The sequence below is a fragment of the Cololabis saira genome, chromosome 17 (genome assembly GCF_033807715.1).
Source record: "Cololabis saira isolate AMF1-May2022 chromosome 17, fColSai1.1, whole genome shotgun sequence".
Taxonomy (NCBI): domain Eukaryota; kingdom Metazoa; phylum Chordata; class Actinopteri; order Beloniformes; family Belonidae; genus Cololabis; species Cololabis saira.
Window position 1 is genome coordinate 13,945,779 of NC_084603.1, and position 20,915 is coordinate 13,966,693.

Consider the following 20,915-nt stretch of genomic DNA (forward strand, 5'->3'; position numbering starts at 1 on the left):
CAGCAACTCATGCTTTTATTGGAAGGTGGACGGGGAGAAGGGGAAGTTGCACCGGCCCTGGTTGGTCCGTGGCTACGCATCAAGACTCAAAAGACGGTTTTGAGTCTTGATGGAGGCTTGAAATAAACATTTTGATTGAATAATTCATTTAAGTACCGACATTAATGTCCATCTAGCTGCAAACACACTTAACTACTTCAAGCTTTTGTCCCTGATGGAAATATACCATTGAATGATGTTCCTTTAGTACTTCTGGATTTGCTGGTGGACGCCGTCTCTCGTCCACTTGGCAGTTTTTGTGTTGAGAGGTTCTGAAGGACCCGGTGGTTAAATGTTCCAGTCCTGATGACATCACCGGTTAATTTTCTGCATCAACAGAACCGGAGAACAAAACCTCCGACCCAGACGGTGTCGGTTTAATGTCCTGAAACCTCCTCGGGGGTCGTTTTCTCAGAAACACCCTCCTCTTCCAACAGCCTTGTTGGATATTCGTAGGGCTGGGGATCGATTCAAATGTCAAGAAACATTTCGATTCCGATTCTTAAGATTCAGAATCGGTTATCACGATACAATCCGATCCAATATCTGTTTGGGTTATTTGGTGTTATTAATGTTTTTTTAGCTGTTACCTGAATTACATGACTGTAGCTATGCAACATATTAATGCTAGTATTAACGTTGACCATGTTCATTGTTTGATAAGTTTCACCCCATGTGCAAAGTTCACCGGGTGAAAATATAATAAAAAAAAGATCTTTAGACATACAAATCAATTTTTAGGAATTAATAAGAGAAACGATTTAGAATCTGAGAATAGATTTTTTTCAAAACAGTCAAGGTTTCATTTCGTAGTCATTTCGGTCCAACTCTAGGTCCTACTGTGAAGCAGCGTCTCTGCAGCCCAGATATCAGACCGTTGTGAACAAACACCTCACCATACTTGATCTCAGGCATTTTCTTTATGTGAATTAACCGTGAGATTAATCAGAATTAAGATATTAAAGATTAAATAATTAAGATTTATGGAAATAAGTTTTAGAAAGAAAAGCTGGGGACTGTTAAGCTTCTGGAAGCTTCAGGTTCTGTGTGTCAGCCGGGCGTCCAGCGGTTCAAACGCCCGCTTTTATGCAGCTGTGGAGTTAAAGGTGCATGATGGGTAATGGCGTGTGTTTCAACACGAGGAGTGATTCATTCGTTTTGATGATTTATAACCGTCTTCCTCTCTGGTTTTCTTTCAGGAGCCTGTTTTCTAGGAAATCCAAAGAGCCCAAGGCGGTGTCCCACAATGCACCAGGGTGGCGCCTGTTCGGCAAGACGGCCGCCAGAGAGGGCGAGGAAAGCCGAGATCCCTCCTCCGCCGCCACGCAGCAGGTTCGTGAGTCAGATGTGAGTCCGAGGCCACGCCGTCTGGCAGGGGGGGGGGATTAAATCAGGATCAGGATCAGCGGGTCACCGTAACCTGGTTACCGCTGGCGACGGCTCGGCCTCGTCTCCCGCATCTGAACACGGAGAGGAGGACGTAAACACGCTGATAAGACCAGCTTGTCTAATCTCTGGCGGGACCGGCGGACGGTTCCGAGTCACGCCGCCACCGCTGCATCCCAACAGAGTGATATTAAACTCCGAACGAAGCCGGCGGTCTGATTCCTGATCCGAGTCTTTATCCTCTCGTGTCAACACGCCACTCACTTCTGCTTCTGGTTTGTGTTTGGTTCCGCCTCATTTCCTGAGTCGTGTTTGTGGTCCAGAGACTGGCGTGTGATTTTCCCCCAGTCACCCATCAGGCTCACAGTGTGAAAACAAGCAGTGAAATTTACTGTTGACGTTCTGATCAGAGCTGGGGATCGATTCACATGTCAAGATTCGATTCAGATTCTTAAGATTCAGAATCGATTATCAAGATTCGATTCGATTCCGATATTGATTTGGGTTAGTGTTATTAAAACTGTTTTTTGAACTGTTGCATGAATTATATGACTGTAGTTATGCAAAATATTACTACTAGTATTATATTGAGATTAAACAGCAAGTATTGGCAGCTAATGATGCTGTAAGGACCAATCAGCTCCCAGAATGCTGATAGAACTGCTTTCAGAAACATCATGTGGGTCAGAATTACCAAACAGATCCAGGGCAGCAAACAGACACGTATGAAAGCGCTTTTATTTTTTAATGCATCCCGTTTTTATTTTTTCCATTTTCTGTCTTTTTCGGGTTTAACATTTTTGAGAATTTGGTTTTTAGCATTTTATGCAAATTTAACCCCAAGATAAAGTAATGAAATATAGACAATTTATGCGATTATAACTGAAAGCTTTAATGTTTTCATACCTTTAAACATATTTAAAGGCAAAAACATGGCACTAGTTATTCTGGTGTCCAACAAAACATTCCTTTCTTGGGCATAAACAAAAAAAATTCAAATGTTATTCGCATGAAATAAATAACTAAGAAATAAATAACTCAAATAGGCCTTTTAATATCCATTTAAAGTGCAAAAAAAGAAAAAAAAATGCAACAGCTCATGCAGTAAACAACTCATTTTAGCTTGTGTAATTTATTTTGTCACCAGACACACAGTTTGCCGTGAAGCACCAGGCATTTTATCAGGAGTGTCATGACAAACCGTCCAGAATAAACCAAACAAGCTATAGTAGATATAGATAATATGAACTTTACTGAACTAATATAACATTTAGAAATTTAAGCTGAAACATCCAAAGTGTGTGTCTGTGACCGTGTGTAACGTGTCTTGTGATTCAATGCTCTGCTAGTTTTGCACACAGTTGACTGGACACGGAAGTGCGAGGATCACTTAGAGTGAAAATCATGAACGTTACAACACAAAGAGGCTGACAATCATGTACTTTAACGGTGGCGTCTATAATAGGTGGAATCGTAACTTTGTATTACAGTACGACGTGCTCTCCTCGCGTGGAGCGAGATCGAAGTCCGTTTCTAAACGCAGCTGGTTGTCTGTGCAAACGCAGACTCAGACAGCAAGTATTTTCCAGCCCCAACAGTCCTGGGAAGCTGCTCCTCCTCGTACCTTCAGCTCATCTCAACCCTGCAGCCCAGAAACGCTGCTGGATCCTGTTCGTCACCATGGCGACCAGTTCTGTGTAGGGCTGCAACTAACGACTATTTTAATAGTCGACTAGTCACCGACTGTTGAAACGATAAGTTGACTAATCGGATAATTAGTAATTTTTTTATTAAATTTAGTATGTCGCTTTAATTATGTGGCAAATGATAATAAATACGAGAAAGATGGGTACTTCAATGAAAAATACAGGACTGTCTCAGAAAATTAGAATATTGTGATAAAGTCCTTTATTTTCTATAATGCAAAAATGTCATACATTCTGGATTCATTACAAATCAACTGAAATATTGCAAGCCTTTTATTATTTGAATATTGCTGATCATGGCTTACAGCTTAAGAAAACTCAAATATCCTATCTCAAAAAATTTGAATATTCTGGGAATCTTAATCTGTAAACCATAATCAGCAATATTCAAATAATAAAAGGCTTGCAATATTTCAGTTGATTTGTAATGAATCCAGAATGTATGACATTTTTGTTGTTTTAATTGCATTACAGAAAATAAAGAACTTTGTCACAATATTCTAATTTTCTGAGACAGTCCTGTAGATATTTTATTCAACTTTGCCGCTGTTCATACAAAAACTTAATAAAATGTCCTATTTAAAACCAAGGACAGGCACAGTGATCAGTCAGACATAAATCCATGAATAAATAAACCTCTGTCCATTATTTTCCATTTTTTAAGAACAGGCAAATGTGTTATATAAAAAATATAATAAAACGTCTCATATTTTCTCTATCAAGTTGGTGAAATGGGTTCTGGATGGCAGGACGTGCTCTGGGTTGAACTGGTGTATCATTTGTTGAAACCCGTCACCCAGACCCGACGTGCTTTCTCTTCAAATGCTTGTGCATTGCCAACGTGCTCCCGTGATAAGTAAGGTCGGCTTTGCAAACCTTGCAAGTCATCTTTTTATTTACCGTATCGAGGCTAAAAGGCTCCCAAACTTTAGAAGTTTTGTTACGCGCAGCTGCTCTACAGGACGCCGTCATTATTGTTTACCCGCTACCGCTCGGCAGAGACGCTATCGCGCATGCGCGACTCTCGGCAGAGAACGTATTGAAGTGAGACGCCTCACTCCATTGGAAAAACACGTCTGGCGACAATTGTCGACAATGGAATTCATTGTCAACAATTTTGATTATCGATTTTTGTCGACAACGTCGACGAATCGTTGCAGCCCTAGTTCTGTGATGAGTAAACCCTCGCCTCCGCTGGACCGGTGACGGGGCCGGAGGCGGGCTGCAGGTTCGAGACGGCCCGGTGCCTCGTATGCATCTGTTCACACGTCTGTGGAGTGGATTTACATGAGCGTGCATGTGGTTGCTAGGCAACCGCTGCTGAGGAGGAGGAGGAGGATGGCGGCTGCAGAGCTCACAGAGCAGGTGGCGTCGTCCACACGCGGCTGAATGGGCGTCTTTGTGAGGACATAATGCACCTCTAGTCCCCGTCTGAGCCGAAACGCCGCGGCGGGAACAAGTCCGGGCTTCTGAGGGCCGCGGGGCGCCGCTGACGCTGGCGGCGGCGTGGAATCACCCCGAAACCCTTAAAGAGGTCGTTGTGCAGCAGCTTCCTGCTGCTCAGAGTTAACCAGGTGTTCATCCACCCCCCTTCCTGCCGAAGTGTCCTTGGGCCAGGCGCCGGGGCGCTGCAGCTCCGTGGCAGCTCTGGCGATGACCTCTGACCTTTCCTAGCGGGATGAGAAACAGCAGACAGATGCTGAGCTCGGCGCTCCGGTCACATGACGGCGGCCAGAAGTAATGACTCAGCAGGATCAGAGCCAGATGTGGTCTGGATCCAGATGGAAGACACGAGGAGGAGGAGGAGGAGGAGGAGGAGGAATAAGAGAGGGGGAGGAAGAGGAAGAGAAAGGGAGGAAGAGAGGAGGAAGAATAGGAGAAAGGAAGAGGAGGAATAAGAGAGGGGGAGGAGGAGGAATAAGAGGAAGGGAGGAGGGGGAAGGGGAGGAATAAGGGAGGAGGAAGAGGAATAAGAGAGAATGAGGAATAAGAAAGGAGGGTAAGAGAGGAGGAAGAGGAATAAGAGAGGAGGAAGAGAAGGAATAAAGGAGGAGGAATAAGAGGAGGAGGAAGAGAAAGAATAAAGGAGGAGGAAGAGGAGGAGGAAGAGGAATAAGAGAGGAGGAAGAGGAATAAGAGAGGAGGAGGAAGAGAAGGAATAAAGGAGGAGGAATAAGAGAGGAGGAGGAAGAAGAGGAGGAAGAGGAATAAGAGAGGAGGAAGAGGAATAAGAGAGGAGGAGGAAGAGAAGGAATAAAGGAGGAGGAATAAGAGAGGAGGAGGAGGAATAAGAGAGGAGGAATAAGAGAGGAAGAGAAGGAATAAGAAAGGAGGAGGAAGAAGAATAAGGGAGGAAGGGGAGGAATAAGGGAGGAGGAATAGGAGGAGGAAGAAGAAAGGAGGAGGGTAAGAGAGGAGGAAGAGGAATAAAGGAGGAGGAAGAGGAGGAGGAATAAGAGAGGAGGAGGAGGAATAAGAGAGGAGAAGGAATAAGAGAGGAGGAGGAAGAGAAGGAATAAAGGAGGAAGAAGAGGAGGAATGAGATCAGGAGGAGGAATAAGAGAGGAGGAGGAGGAAGAAGAAGAGAAAGGAAGAGGAGGAATAGAGGGGGAGGAGGGGGAGAAAGAATAAGAGGAAGAGAGGAATAGAGGGGGAGGAGGGGGAGAAAGAATAAGAGGAAGAGAGGAATAAGAGAGGAGGAAGATGAATAAGAGAGAATGAGGAATAAGAAAGGAGGGTAAGAGAGGAGGAGGAAGAAGAATAAGGGAGGAATAGGAGGAGGAATAAGAAAGGAGGAGGCTAAGAGAGGAGGAGGAAGAGAAGGAATAAAGGAGGAAGAAGAGGAGGAATGAGATCAGGAGGAGGAATAAGAGAGGAGGATGAGTGGGTCTTCCTTCTCTCCTGTTTTACTCTAAAAGCAGCTCGTCTGTCTCCGATGGAGACAAAGATCCGCCGGTCTGAGAGCCGGAGCTTCAGAGTTCTGGTTCAGAGGAATCTGCAGCTTTAATTATAGAGACGGTTCCGTCAGCTGCCTCGGTTTGGTCGGCAGGTGGCGCCGCCGGGGGCGGGGCTGAGGCAGCGTCCACGTGGCTGGAAACACAAACACAAGAACCGGAGAAAACCAGAACCAGTCCTCACTAATTCTTTCCATGACTGCTGGCGGCCGGTGGCAGGTCCATGTCCGGTCCGTTCCAGCCCGGCGCCAGATCCATGGCAACGGCAGAGCGGACGGCGCACAGAGACGTGACCTCATCCAGCAACCTGGTCCTGACCCGGAGAGCTGACCACCTCCCAGCGTGAGAGCTGGACCTCTGCCGGGCCAGAACCGGTAATCTCTGGTGTACAGAGCAGGACCGAGGCCCAAGCTAAAACAGCACGATGGAAAAAGAGGCATAAGGCACCACAAGTAACTGAGGCCCCGCCCCCTCTGAGGCAAAACACCAACAGAAAGTTGGAACTGACAAAAAAACTCAACATAATTTATTGTTCACAGCTAATTTTTTATTTTTATTTTTCCACTAGCAATGGTTTTGTTGACTTTAACCCCCCTCCTTTTTTTTCTTTTTTTTTTTTAAATGTGTTCCAGTCAGAGGTGTCAAAAGTATTCACATTAATTACTCAGGTAGAAGTATAGATACTAGAGTTTAAAAATACTCCTGTAGAAGTTGAAGTATCAACTCAAGTTTTTTACTCAAGTAAAAGTATAAAAGTCAAGACTACTTAAAGTATAAAAGTAAAAGTAATGTAAGGGGGAAAAAAGCCATTAAGGACAAAAGCCATTGAAAATGAAGCATCTTAGTATAATGCAAATATATTAAAGAACCATATATGTGTACTATTGAGCATTAACATGTGTTTCAGAGAGCAGGAGATATGATGACTAGTTGCCTATAAGTATTGTAATGGTGCAAAAAGTCAAACTTCAGAGGCATATTATCATTTATCCTAACCTTTATTGGAATGTACATCCAAGTTTAGTTGCAGGAATCTGAGGGAACGGATGTAAGAACAAAACTGGACAAGAACATCTGAAACAACCACAACCAAATTCACTCTATCCGGATGGAGCAATTTAACTGGATAGTTTTTTTTAAAGGCTGAAATGAAATAGAGTAACGAGGCTGTTTTTAAAATGTAAGGAGTAAAAAGTACAGATAATTGCGTGAAAATGTAAGGAGTAAAAGTAAAAAGTCGTCTGAAAAATAATTACTCAAGTGAAGTATAGATAACCAAAATTTCTACTTAAGTAAGGTAACAAAGTATTTGTACTTCGTTACTTGACACCTCTGGTTCCAGTTCATAACTGAAACTCTTATTTTCAGTTTCGGCCCCCCAGACGTGTTCAGGGGTTAAAACCACTACTGCTCACTTCTCCTTTAGTCTTCATCAGCTGCTTCCTGTCAGCTCAGTCAACAGAAACTCTGTTGAATCGTGCAGCTGTGAAGGCTGTTGTTGGGGGGGACACTCGTCTCACACTTGAGACGAGTCTGAGTTCAGAGAGGTGACCAGCTTCTGTTTCAAAGCTGAAAGAGCTTTGTGTTTTCCAGACGCTTCAACATCAGCAGCTTGGCAGCTTTGTTGTGTTTTATTCCCGTGGGTTTACTGGGAGTCACTGGATCAGTCACATGATGCTGTTGCAACACGTGACCAGGGAAGTCTGTCTGCCACGGAGTCCTCCAGCCGGGAGACGGAGCTGTGTCTCCCCCTGCTGGCCGAGTGGTGGCGTTGCGTACGGCAGAGGTCTTGAATGAGCCCATTCGTTCGTAACACACACAAACGCCTAATTTTTTAAAATTTAACCTATATTTAACCGGGTCGGTCTCATTGATACAATGACCTCTTTTTCAAGGGAAGCCTGGCCAAGACAGCAGCCAGAGAAACATTAAAAGTGCAACAATTAAAAACAGACACCACCCACTCAATCAATAAAATAAATAAATAAAATACTCAACAAGATAAATAAAAATGTGTGCTAGGTTAAAACACAAGATTAAGATTTTACATTAAAACAACAAAGAGTGTGAAAAGTAGCTGCTGCAGGATCCTTCATACGGCTTTTAAAGTTTCCAACAGTGACTACGTTTACATGCAGTCAAAATTCGGGTTAAAGTCAATATTCCGGTTACTGAAACATTCGGAATATTCTGTTTACATGCGTGAGCAAACAGAGTTATCCCTGTATACATGGTGATTAATCATTTGGGATATCTGGATCAAACCAGCGACGCGCGGAAAACGTGATGACGCAATTACCGTCATTTCCGCTTCTTCTTCCTGTTTCCAAATTCAAAACAAATGCTGCTTCGCGCAACTTTTCGCTCACCTTCTTGTAAATCTGGCTATCCCGGTACTTTCTACGTCTACAAATGTCAAAATGTTCATATCCTTCATTACATTTATGAAGTGATTAGTCTCCTCCTGGTCTTGCGTTTCTCCGTGTTTATAAGAACTTCCTGGACTCAAAAGACCAGGATTCCTTGCGAACAGAACATGTGCAGAAAACAAATTCCTGTTCCGTTTGATGGGGATATTCCGTTAGGCGTTTACATGACTGAATATTCGGGTTAGAAAAGGAGTAACCCAGGGGTCATATTGTGGATTTTAAAAACCCGAATATGAGCAAATTCGGGTTATTCAAAGGGGTTATTGGTGTTTACATGGCCGTGCAAATTCGGGTTATTGCCAATATTCGGGTTTTAAAAGGGTTATTGATGCATGTAAACGCAGTCAGTGATGAGATCCTTCAGATTTAGACGACCTGAACTGACCTCAGGACGGAGGCTCCGCCCACTCACATCCACCCGTATCTTACTGTCAACAAAAGAAAACATATTTAAACGGAATAAAAGTCCAACATTGAGAAAGAAACTGTAATGAAAGTGGTCATGAGACCAGTTGATGGTTCTGGATTCTGGTCCTGTTCTGGTCTGATGACAAGAGTGAACGTTTTCTATCCAGATGTTCCAGCTGTCACCACTGCATCCCCAGATTCAGACCGTGGTGTTTCTGGACTGGAGGATCCAGCTCTCTCTGACTGATCTTTGTTTCCTCTGCAGGAGGAGGAGAGCGACCCGGGCTCGTCCCCGTGTCCTCAGCTGCCCTCGTCTGCCGGGAGGAGGAAGAACCTGGAGTTCGAGCCTCTTTCCACCTACGGCGCTCATCCTGGAGGACCGGCCCTCGTGAGTGACCCCCGACCCTCCTGGAGCCGCCCGGGTCATGTGACCTCGGAGCTGCTTCATACCTCTCTCATTACCTCCTTATTAACCAACTCCTCCAACACATTTTCACAAACATCTTAAAACTTAATTATGTGGGGCCGCTCGGTGACGCAGTGGGTTAAGCAGCGGCTCATATACTGAGGCTACAGTCCTCCTGCAGCGGTCGCAGGTTCGAATCCCGGCCTGCGCACCTTTGCTGCATGTGATCCCCGATCTCTCTCTCTACCCCTCTTCATATCTGCAGCTTGAATAAAGGGCCACTAGAGCCCAAAAATATCTTTAAAAAAAAAAAAAAAAAAAAAAAAAAAAAAAAAAAAAAAAACTTAATTATGTGATCTATAGAATAATGAAAGAAAGCTGCGTTAACTCTGAGGTTCTTTGGTGTAAACATCTCAGGGTTCGCACGCGTCCTGGAAAATGATTTAAAAAAGGTCAAACGTCCTGGAAACAGTTACCATATTTTGCGGACCATTAGGTGCACCGGATTATAAGTCGAGTGATAAAACATATATAGCAAAACAAAACAGTCTGGTAACTTTATTCAACTTATTCACAATAACTCAGAATATCTTTCAGTTGTAACTAAAACAGAAATATACATTTTAAATCATTCGTCTTCCACGAATCCACCAATAAAAAGTGGAGGAGGTAAGACTCCTGTTCTCTGATTGGTTCATCGTTGACACCTGAAGTTAGTGTGAGGTTGGAACAACATTGTATTCCAACATTTGATTATAATTAATTATGATACAGATTTGAAAACTGGGTTTAATCTAAAATCCTGATGTTGACATCTTATTACAGAAAGGTAACTAGATGTTGGATGATGGTTGATTTCAGCTACATAATTGGTTATCTAACATTGTCTGACGTTGCAACCCGTATCCAACCAAGGACAGACTTTAACGTGCCTGAACGGTCCGAGCATGGATCAAGCAGAGTTTTCTCCCTACAGAAGACACTAAATCTGAAGGATCAAGTTTTTTTATGAGCTCAGCGTATCACATAAAAATGGTCCGAGGTCAGTAAGGACAACAAGATTCATATCTGCACTGTTGCACTGTTGATTTTAGAGAAAAATTAAACCCTTTTAAGTGCCTTTATACAGGACTGTCTCAGAAAATTAGAATATTGTGATAAAGTTCTTTATTTTCTGTAATGCAATTTAAAAAAAAAAAAAAAAAAAAAAAAGTCATACATTCTGGATTCATTACAAATAAACTGAAATATTGCAAGCCTTTTATTATTTTAATATTGCTGATTATGGTTTACAGTTTAAGATTAAGATTCCCAGAATATTCAAATTTTTTGAGATAGAATATTTGAGTTTTCTTAAGCTGTAAACCATGATCAGTAATATTAAAATAATAAAAGGCTTGCAATATTTCAATTGATTTGTAATGAATCCAGAATGTATGACATTTTTTGTTTTTGTAATTGCATTACAGAAAATCACAATATTCTAATTTTCTGAGACAGTCTTGTAGTGCGGAAAATACAGTAAGTTGTCCTGGGAAAGCCCCCCTCCAACCTTGTTAGTGAATGTAGCAACGGAGAATGATTTTTCTTCAGTGGGCTGCGCTTTATCCAGTATTTCACACTTGTTTTATTGTCTGACAATAGGAAGTAAGTGAATAAAAAACTTTGGGAACTGTTTTATTAAAATACTGATGGATGGGAGAAGAAACTAGAGATTAATGACGTTTCATGTCGACTTAACCTCATTAATTTCCCTTAATTACAATGTCAGCTTAAAATGTCCTGGAGAGTAATTTCAGGGAAAAGTGGGAACCTTGCATCTGTCTGCACCAAAATAAACCAGTTCTTAGTTCAAGAAGTTCAGGCGTCTCTAACCGTCCGTCTGTCCGTCAGGAACCTGCCGGCCAAGTCCGAGGAGGAAACTCAGAGACACAAGCAGGAGTACGAGGAGATGGTGGCGGGAGCCAAGCGGAGAGGTGAGCGGCCCAGACGCCAGCAGAGGTCATGTGATTGGCTAAAGCTGGGCATACACTGTGCCATATTTTAAATCGTTTGATTCAGCCCCATCTCAAACTGCACGACTAGATCGCGGAGTTTAAAAGTTCACAGCCCACAATTTATGGTCTCACACTGTACGACCCGATGCTCGGATTGACCCGTCTGCTCACACTATACGATCATAATCCTCCCGTCGGACCTCTGTGTACTGGAACTCGAGGCTTGTTTTGGGGAAGGGGTGGGCTGTGCCCACACCCAAACCTGCGTCCTGCCCACCCGATCAAAGGTTATGGGGATCCTTTATTTTTTATAATTTTATTTTTTTTATATATATAAAAAAATCCCAAAATATCTGTACCGTTTCTGATTGGGTGGGCACTGCCCATCATTTTTAGACACAACAATGAATGCATACCGCAAAAGTTGTGTCTCGGCGGAGGAACCCGACGTCGCAGCAAAATGAGCACAACAGAGAAGAGAAGTGTTGAGAACAGCGCACACTGGAGGCTGATTTATGGTTCCGTGTTACACCAACGCAGAGCCTACTCCTACACGCCTACTACGCGACGCGCACCGTACGTGGAAATGCAGTCTTTTTTTCGGCTATTAAAACATGATTTGTAATGTGAATTTGCAACACTTAAACTACAAATAATAGTTTTTTGACGTGACATCAGAGATTGCGCATGCTCTCTGCGAAAGGACGAGGCAAATCGGGCCGTAGCTTCAACTGTGCGATTCCTTCACACGGAGCGACCAGGATTTCAAACACACTTGATTTTCTTGCAAGCTCACGATTTGTGATCGGGAGCTCGTCGTGAGGTGTTAATCTCTCGTCGTTACCCCACGTACACTGCACGAGGCACGAGCAACGATTGGGTCAAAATCCGGCCCGATCCAAAAAATAGTCGCACGACTGGAAAATCGGCTCAAAACGAGGCGATAATCGCACAGTGTACGCCCGGCTTAAGGTATGTCAGCTGAACGTGTCGATGTCCCGGCAGAGATGAAGGAAGCCCAGAAGAAGAAGCGCCAGATGAAGGAGAGACACACAGGCAGGAGGACAGCATCTCCAACGCCATGGTGGTCTGGAACACCGAGATCCTGCCTCACTGGGACACCATGTAGGTCCCCGGGAGTGTGTGTGTGTATGTTTATGTGTGTGTGTGTGTGTGTGTGCTGCTTGTTTACCTCCGGTGTCGTGCAGGAAGGGAACGAGGCGGGTCCGGGACCTGTGGTGGCAGGGACTTCCTCCCAGCGTCAGGGGAAGAGTGTGGAGCCTCGCCATCGGCAACGAGCTCAACATCACGCCAGGTACAGACGCCGCCGTCGGCACCGTCAAGCTGTCGTTGACTGATGCGGTACTGATGCGTCGTGTCTGTCCTGCAGAACTCTACGAGATCTTCCTGTCCAGGGCCAAAGAGAAGTGGAGGAGCTACAGCGAGACCAGCTCCGTCAACGACAGCGAGAGCGGTACGGGGCCGTCCTCCAGCCGGGTTCTGGGACCGGTGATGTCTAGTAGGGCTGAGCGATATGACCTCAAATCAATATCACGCTAAATTGACCCTTCGTCAAGCCTCAGCCCTGTTGCTAGGTCAAGAAGTCAAAACTGTCATCTCTCCCATCCTCTTCATTTGTAAAAACGGGGTTTTAAATCACTTTATTTCTAATTATTGGACCGAAGAAAATCAACAGCAACTAGATATAAATAAAAAGTACTTCAGGTACCGTGTAGTGAGTTTAAAAAAAACTGAGGTTTTCTGCAAAAACGAAATATTTTGATGAGATTAGCTGATAGCACGGTTGAAGGTGCAGCCGTCCACATAACTTCTCTGTTTTACAGGTGCCCCGAGCACTGCTTAACCATTTTATGATGAATAAATAAAAGGCTTCCGTGGTCGTAGCTATGGGTTGTAGCTGCTGCCGAGCCGACTTTGTTTTGGAAGTACGGATCGGATTTCTGCCAGTTTGGGGATAAAAATGCACTGAACCCTCACAACACTACAAGTGTATTCCAAACATTGTGCACAGCAGTGTTTTTTTTGACTGAAAGTGAAACAGGTCTTTTTATTTTGTATACTTTTATTCTGTATTTTTTATTTTGCTGTGTAAAACTGTGTTTAAAAAACTAATAAAAACCCTAATGTACCAAATAAATATAAAAATATACATTTATGGTTTTTATTAATCAAACAGAAAAATTATTGTTAGAATAAACGAGTAATAGTCCAATTACTCGTTAGATTAGTCGACTAATCAATAAAATAATCGCCTGATTAATCATTTTAAAATAATCATCTGTTTTCCTGCCAGATGGAGGAGCGTCTCTGGCCGACAGAGAGTCCAGTCTGGACCTCATCAAGCTGGACATATCCAGAACCTTCCCGTCGCTCTTCATCTTCCAGAAGGTAATGAAGGAGACACACATAGACACACACACACAAACACACACACACACACCTGCAGGAGACACAGACACACACACACACACACACACTTCACCTGCAGCATATAACACACCTGTGAGTGTGTTGACGTGTCGTCTCTGCAGGGCGGTCCGTACCACGACCTGCTCCACAGCGTTCTGGGCGCCTACACCTGCTACCGACCCGACATCGGCTACGTAAGTTTCTGAACCGGTTTATTAAACATCAGCAGGTGAAACATCGTCTCATTTCTGACGTCTTTGTAGAAGCTTTTAAACCTTCAGACAGCCAAGAAGATCAAGTGTGATTCTGAAACTAACCAAAGTGAAATATATTTAACGAGAAGGTCCTGCTGTCGTATAACGGACCTCCCGGCCTGGTTCTGACCCGGTTCCTGTACCGTTTCAGGTCCAGGGGATGTCGTTCATCGCTGCGGTTCTGATCCTCAACCTGGAGGAGGCCGAGGCCTTCATCACCTTCGCCAACCTGCTCAACAAGCCGTGTCAGATGGCTTTCTTCCGCGTGGACCACGAGCTGGTGCGTACCCACAATCCCCTGCTTCCCCCGGCGCTGACCCGGCAGGCAGCCGACCTCTGACCTCCGACCTCTGACCTCTGACCTCTGACCTCTCCCTCTGTCTCAGATGCTGAAGTATTTTTCGGCCTTTGAGATTTTCTTTGAGGAGAATCTGCCGCGTCTGTTCAACCACTTCCAGAGCAACAACCTGACGCCCGACCTCTACCTGATCGACTGGTGAGTTACACACCACCGCCCCCTAAAGAACAAGAGCTGCCTCCACACTTCCACCCTAATGAGTAGCAAAAACAGTATGTGAGATTTTTTAGTGCGTCCGAAACATTAGTACGTACTCGATAGTATGCGCTATCCATACTCATTCCGGAGAAATGTATTAGTGTGGATTGATGGACACTAGCTAAGCAGAAACTTCCCACAATGCAATGCAGCAATGTTTGATTGCTAAGTGCTGCGCAGATACTTAGCAACCAACAAAAATGTTGATGTTTTTAAAAAGAGGCTCAAGACCCATCTCTTTAATCAGGCTTTTAACTGACTCATTTAACTCTTTTAAATTTTTTATGCTCACCCTTATTTTTATTGGATCTTACTGCTCTGTTTTATATTTAGTTTAACCTTTTATATCATATTTTATTTTCATTGTTTTATCTCAATGTTTTATCTAAATATTTTAGTCGTTATTTATGGTCTATTTTATACATTCTACTGTCTTATTCTTTTAGTTTTTAATGTCTTGCTTTCTAGACATACTTTTAGGATTTTATGTTATGTTATACTCTTTTAAACTCTTTTAGTGTATTTTATCCTGCTTTCTTGTAGCTTTTAGCTCCAGTGTTTCCTCATGGGGAGCCTCCATGCTGGGAGTGACTCTGGCCTGCAGGGGGTCGTCCTGGGGGTGGTTCTGTCCTGGATGGTTGTGGAGCTCTGCACCACGGCTTCACCGCTGTGGTGTGGACTCCTCTATCCGTCCGGGCCGGGATGGTCTCTGTGGCCCCCCCCCGCCCCCCTTGTAGCTGCGGGCTATGAGACCTCCTGGCGTGGACGGTTCCCTGTTACCGTTTCCTCTCCTGGATCCTCTGTGCCTAGCCATGTCTGCACCGTGTGTCTGTGTGTGTGTCTGTGTGTGTAACTTGGGTGAATTGTGGTGTGCCTGTGTCTGTCTGTGTGTGTGCGGGGAGGGGGGAGGGGGGCAGGGCGGCAGGGCATTAATACGTCTTGTGTTTATTTGTTTTATGTGAAGCACTTTGTATTGCAATTTTTGTATGAAAAGTGCTCTATAAATAAAGTTTGATTTGATTTGAAAAATGGAGCAGCACCATCACGCTACAATTAAAATGTGAGGAATTAGGTGTGATTTTGCTTTGGTTTCCATAAGATATTAACCAGATGACTTCATCATTTATCACATTATTGTGTGGGTGGATGTATTTGCAAAGTTTAAAAAAGAAGTAAGAATAAAACCACACAGCGCAGGAGAAATGTCATCTTGTTTGGGCCAGGATAAACGAGAAAGAGCGGAGCAGTGCTGCTACTGTTGCTGTGACAGGAGTTGTTACCATGTTAACAACTCCCCTCCCAACGGCAGGAAGTGCCGTGTGGCTCTGAGTAGTACGTCCGAATTAATGCACTGATATTTACTCAAAAGTGTGTCGAACTTAAGTATACTTTTAGAGTATATACTGATTAAAGATTACAGATTAAAGTAGGAAGCTGAAACAACGTCAGATTAAAGAGGTTATGGGGCTTCAGTATCGCCGGCAGCATCTCGTCGGTTCGTAAACGCGCTCGTAGAAGAACCGGTTCTCATCAGTCTGCTTGTGGTTCCAGGATCTTCACCCTGTACAGCAAGTCCCTCCCCCTGGACGTGGCGTGCCGCGTGTGGGACGTGTTCTGCCGCGACGGCGAGGAGAGCTTGTTCCGGACGGGTCTGGGGATCCTGCGGCTCTACGAGGACGTGCTGCTGCAGATGGACTTCATCCACATCGCCCAGTTCCTGACCCGCCTGCCGGAGGACCTGCAGCCGCACACGCTCTTCACCGCCATGGCCAGCACGCACATGGTCAGCCGGAACCGCCGCTGGACGCAGGTGGGTCAGGGTCCAGGGTCCGGGGGAGTCCAGGGAGGTCTGGGGGGGTTCAGGGAGGGTCCGTGTACTTCGCGGCCATCCGTTTTTTGTTTTGAAATGACAAAATAAAAATAGAGACATAATCCAAAATAATCCGTTTCCCATCTTTTGTTTTGATAATAAAAAACGGAAAACGGATCGTTATCCGGTCAGTGTATCTTTTGGTCATTGGATTTTTCCATCATGAGTGGGAATCAAAAAACAAAAAACGATTGGTTTATTTGATTTTCCTTTTAAAACAAAAAACAAATATTGAATTACACTGCATTTTTTCTTTTTTTGTGTTAATATGACTTAACAAAGATTCAAAATACGCTTTTATTTTCGTTTTCTATTTCATATAAGAAAAATGAAATCACTAGTCAACAGGAACGAAAAAATGAACCAAAAACAACCGTTTATTCATATTCGTGCACCGGAAGCTGGCATTTACAAAGCAAGCGCGCGAATGAGCTGTTCTTTACCAACCAAGAGCGCAGTTGAGGCAGTTATGCCGTCTTTCATTGATTAGAAAAAAAAAAAATCAGTGTTACAACTTTTCTTTTCACTACTATTAGGCTACGAACATGACATGTCCTTTTGACGAGGATCCAATTGATGCAGGTGGAGCATTAATCCACAGAGAATTTAATATAGTCTTACGTTGAGAGCTGATCATTAGACCACGCATAGGCCTAGATGTATTATCATATTTAGTAAAAATCTACTTTAAATTATGTAATTGATTACAATCACTTCTTGTGAGTAAATACTTTTGTTTGGACTTTTAAACGTCTGTAGTCTCTCTCTCTCTCTCTCTCTCTCTCTCTCTCTCTCTCTCTCTCTCTCTCTCTCTCTCTCTCTCTCTCTCTCTCTCTCTCTCTCTCTCTCTCTCTCTCCTCTCTCTCTCTCTCTCTCTCTCTCTCTCTCTCAAAAATTATTCATAGCCTAATATATTATCTTATAAGCTATTAGGGCCTGTATATTTCGTTGTCTGTGTTGTTTTTATCTGTGCTTTTTTAAATCTGTTTTTGAAGTGCCTTGCAAACTTAGAAAAGTTCTATGACAATAGAGTTTATTATTTTCATTTTATCACCATCTTGTCATTTTGTGGGTAAAAAAGCCAAAGTTAATTTTATTTTACCTTTTGGTCTAATAGATGTATTATTATTGTTGTTGCTGTTGTTCTTTATTTTGTATGGATAGATATTTATCTCGGTTTTTCCTGTGTGTGTTTCTTGTTTCAAGTGGTAATTGATGCGCGCTGCGTGACCGTTTACTATTTAGGCCACTCAGTGTCAGATCTGAGCCAGAATTTATGAATGAAGATTGAATGACACAATGAGTGACGTGTTTTTCCACCTACATGAACTGTCTGACAGTTAACCTGATGAAGGTCACAGCCTACCCAAACGTTGTAACAATTATAGCACGACCTTCGGCATAATGGACTGTCGGCATATTGTAGCCTATTCTAGTTTTTTTTTTTTATTATTATTTTTTCCGTGCTTTTCACGACCCTTCTCCCGGTAGAAACAAGGAGGCTGCAGTGGAAATCATGAATGAACGTCTTGACATTGTTGTAGCTGCAAATGCATGTAGTTCAAATCCATCAGAAGAGTGAACTTTCACATGATATTGAGATGCTAACATGCAGCAGCCTGTGGTAAAGAACATTTTTTCTATCTTTTAACAAGCTCTAGAACTGACGTCAGCCCATTATCCCCACAACAAATGACCACAGTCCCGTTGCTGCTTTGACCTGGTGTTTACGGTCATTCATGATTTCCACTGCAGCCTCCATGTTTTCTACCGGGAGAAGGGTCGTGAAAAGCACGGAAAAATAATAATAAAAAAAAAAAAACTAGAATAGGCTACAATATGCCGACAGTCCATTATGCCGAAGGTCGTGCTATAATTGTTACAACGTTTGGGTAGGCTGTGACCTTCATCAGGTTAACTGTCAGACAGTTCATGTAGGTGGAAAAAACACGTCACTCATTGTGTCATTCAATCTTCATTCATAAATTCTGGCTCAGGTCTGACACTGAGTGGCCTAAATAGTAAAACGGTCACGCAGCGCGCATCAATTACCACTTGAAACAAGAAACACACACAGGAAAAACGCAGAGATAAATATCTATCCATACAAAATAAAGAACAACAGCAACAACAATAATAATACATCTATTAGACCAAAAGGTAAAATAAAATTAACTTTGGCTTTTTTACCCACAAAATGACAAGATGGTGATAAAATGAAAATAATAAACTCTATTGTCATAGAACTTTTCTAAGTTTTGCAAGGCACTTCAAAAACAGATTTAAAAAAGGGACAGATAAAAACAACACAGACAACGAAAATATACAGGCCCTAATAGCTTATAAGATAATATATTAGGCTATGAATAATTTTTGAGAGAGAGAGAGAGAGAGAGAGAGAGAGAGAGAGAGAGAGAGAGAGAGAGAGAGAGAGGAGAGAGAGAGAGAGAGAGAGAGAGAGAGAGAGAGAGAGAGAGAGAGAGAGAGAGAGAGAGAGAGAGCGCGCCTACAGACGTTTTAAAAGTCCAAACAAAAGTATTTACTCACAAGAAGTGATTGTAATCAATTACATAATTTAAAGTAGATTTTTACTAAATATGATAATACATCTAGGCCTATGCGTGGTCTAATGATCAGCTCTCAACGTAAGACTATATTAAATTCTCTGTGGATTAATGCTCCACCTGCATCAATTGGATCCTCGTCAAAAGGACATGTCATGTTCGTAGCCTAATAGTAGTGAAAAGAAAAGTTGTAACACTGATTTTTTTTTTTCTAATCAATGAAAGACGGCATAACTGCCTCAACTGCACACTGACAGAAAAGAGGAGGGAAGGAAAAATGCAGGTGTAATCCACAATTAGTGCACTGAAATGTCAGGAGACATACGCATCTGGATTAGCCTGTGTCATACAAATATGTGATTAGAATGCAGACAAAAGATCAAAACATATGAAACAGAAAAATAATGCAGTTTAATTAATCAAATAAAACATCAAAATTATTGTCCTCCATCTGTAACTTCCGGTGCACGAATATGAATAAACGGTTGTTTTTGGTTCGTTTTTTTCGTTCCTGTTGACTATTGATTTCATTTTTTCTTATATGAAAATAGAAAACGAAAGTAAAAGCGTATTTTGAAACTTTGTTAAATCATATTAACACAAAAAAAGAAAAAATGCAGTGTAAATTCAATATTTGTTTTTTGTTTTAAAAGGAAATCAAATAAACCAATCGTTTTTTGTTTTTTGATTCCCACTCATGATGGAAAAAATCCAATGACCAAAAGATACACTGACCCGACTCGCTGTTTTAATTCCCGATTTCGATTTGAAATCGGATAATGGATAACCATCCGTTTTCCGTTTTTTATTATCAAAACAAAAGATGGGGATATTTGGATTTGGATTATTTCTCTATTTTTATTTTGTAATTTCAAAACAAAAAAACGGATGGCCGCGAAGTCCACGGACCAGGGAGGTTCAGATGGGGGGTCAGCTGGGACTAACGTCTCCTGTGTTGCAGGTTGTTCGCTGCGCTGATGAAGGACGGAGGTAAAGAGCTGGAGAAGAACAGCAGCCCGGCTCTGAGGAGCTAACGGCGGCTAACGCCCCCTCTCCCCGCCGCGGCGCCGGACCGTCTCCGGTCCCGGAGAACCTCCACCCTGATGGTGGAGCTGCAGGTCTTCGCGTGTCCCTGGTTCTGCTGCTTCTCTTGAAACTGGATCTGAGTCTGAACCACCTGAACCACTTAGACGTTGGGTGTCAGAGCCTTTAATCATGTAGACGCGTCTCCTGATGGCGTTAAACGGTTATTATTCACCCCGGTCTCGGCGGCGGAGGCTTCAGCTCCGGTTTCTGACGGAGGTCCTGGACCCGGATCTGGTCTCTGAGGACATTTCCCTGGAGGATGAGGCTCGTTTTTTTTTAGTTTCTAGTTCCAGGTTCCAGCGGCCTTGTTTTCCCTTCAGGAAGAAGAGTTGAGATGCCGTTTCCACGGCAACGGTGTCATCCAACCACGTCGCTTGGAGAATAAATCAGTGTGATGAATTAAAAAAAAAAAAAAATCATTGTTTAAAAAAAAAAAACAAAGAACTAAAGTGAGTTTTGGTGCAACGACCTGGTGGGAGGAGACGACACTGCGGTTGGTAACCCCGAGCAACCGGTTCAGACCTGAAACCTGTCTCAAGCGAGAGACATCATCATGCTGCGTCTCTGTAAGCTCCTCCTCCTTATCCAGACTTTATGATCCGGACTAATCAAACTAAACTCTTCCTCCGAGCAGCGATGCCACGTCTGGCCACACGGGGGCGTTAGTACCGGCCTGTACCGGCTGAAACCATAGACATTATATACGTAGATGCCCCATCGAGTGGTTTTGTCCGCTGCTGCGATACGTCAACGTCGCCGCCATATTGGATGTGGCAAGACTGCGCTGTAAACTAATACAAGTAAATGGACTTATTTTCATAAAGCGCCTT

General features: G+C 43.2%; 1 protein-coding gene across 1 annotated transcript in view; it reads left to right on the forward strand.

Moving 5' to 3' along the window:
• The window catches only part of LOC133463942 (TBC1 domain family member 12-like), a 37,940-nt gene extending 17,025 nt beyond the window's left edge, over positions 1-20,915 (forward strand). The window contains 14 exon segments of the mRNA XM_061745764.1: positions 1,239-1,371; positions 9,188-9,280; positions 9,282-9,310; positions 11,222-11,304; positions 12,331-12,374; positions 12,377-12,450; positions 12,534-12,640; positions 12,716-12,799; positions 13,640-13,734; positions 13,878-13,949; positions 14,161-14,289; positions 14,396-14,505; positions 16,117-16,376; positions 19,963-20,915. Of these exon segments, the coding sequence (XP_061601748.1) occupies positions 1,239-1,371; positions 9,188-9,280; positions 9,282-9,310; positions 11,222-11,304; positions 12,331-12,374; positions 12,377-12,450; positions 12,534-12,640; positions 12,716-12,799; positions 13,640-13,734; positions 13,878-13,949; positions 14,161-14,289; positions 14,396-14,505; positions 16,117-16,376; positions 19,963-20,033 (1,384 nt within the window). The 3' untranslated portion in view covers positions 20,034-20,915.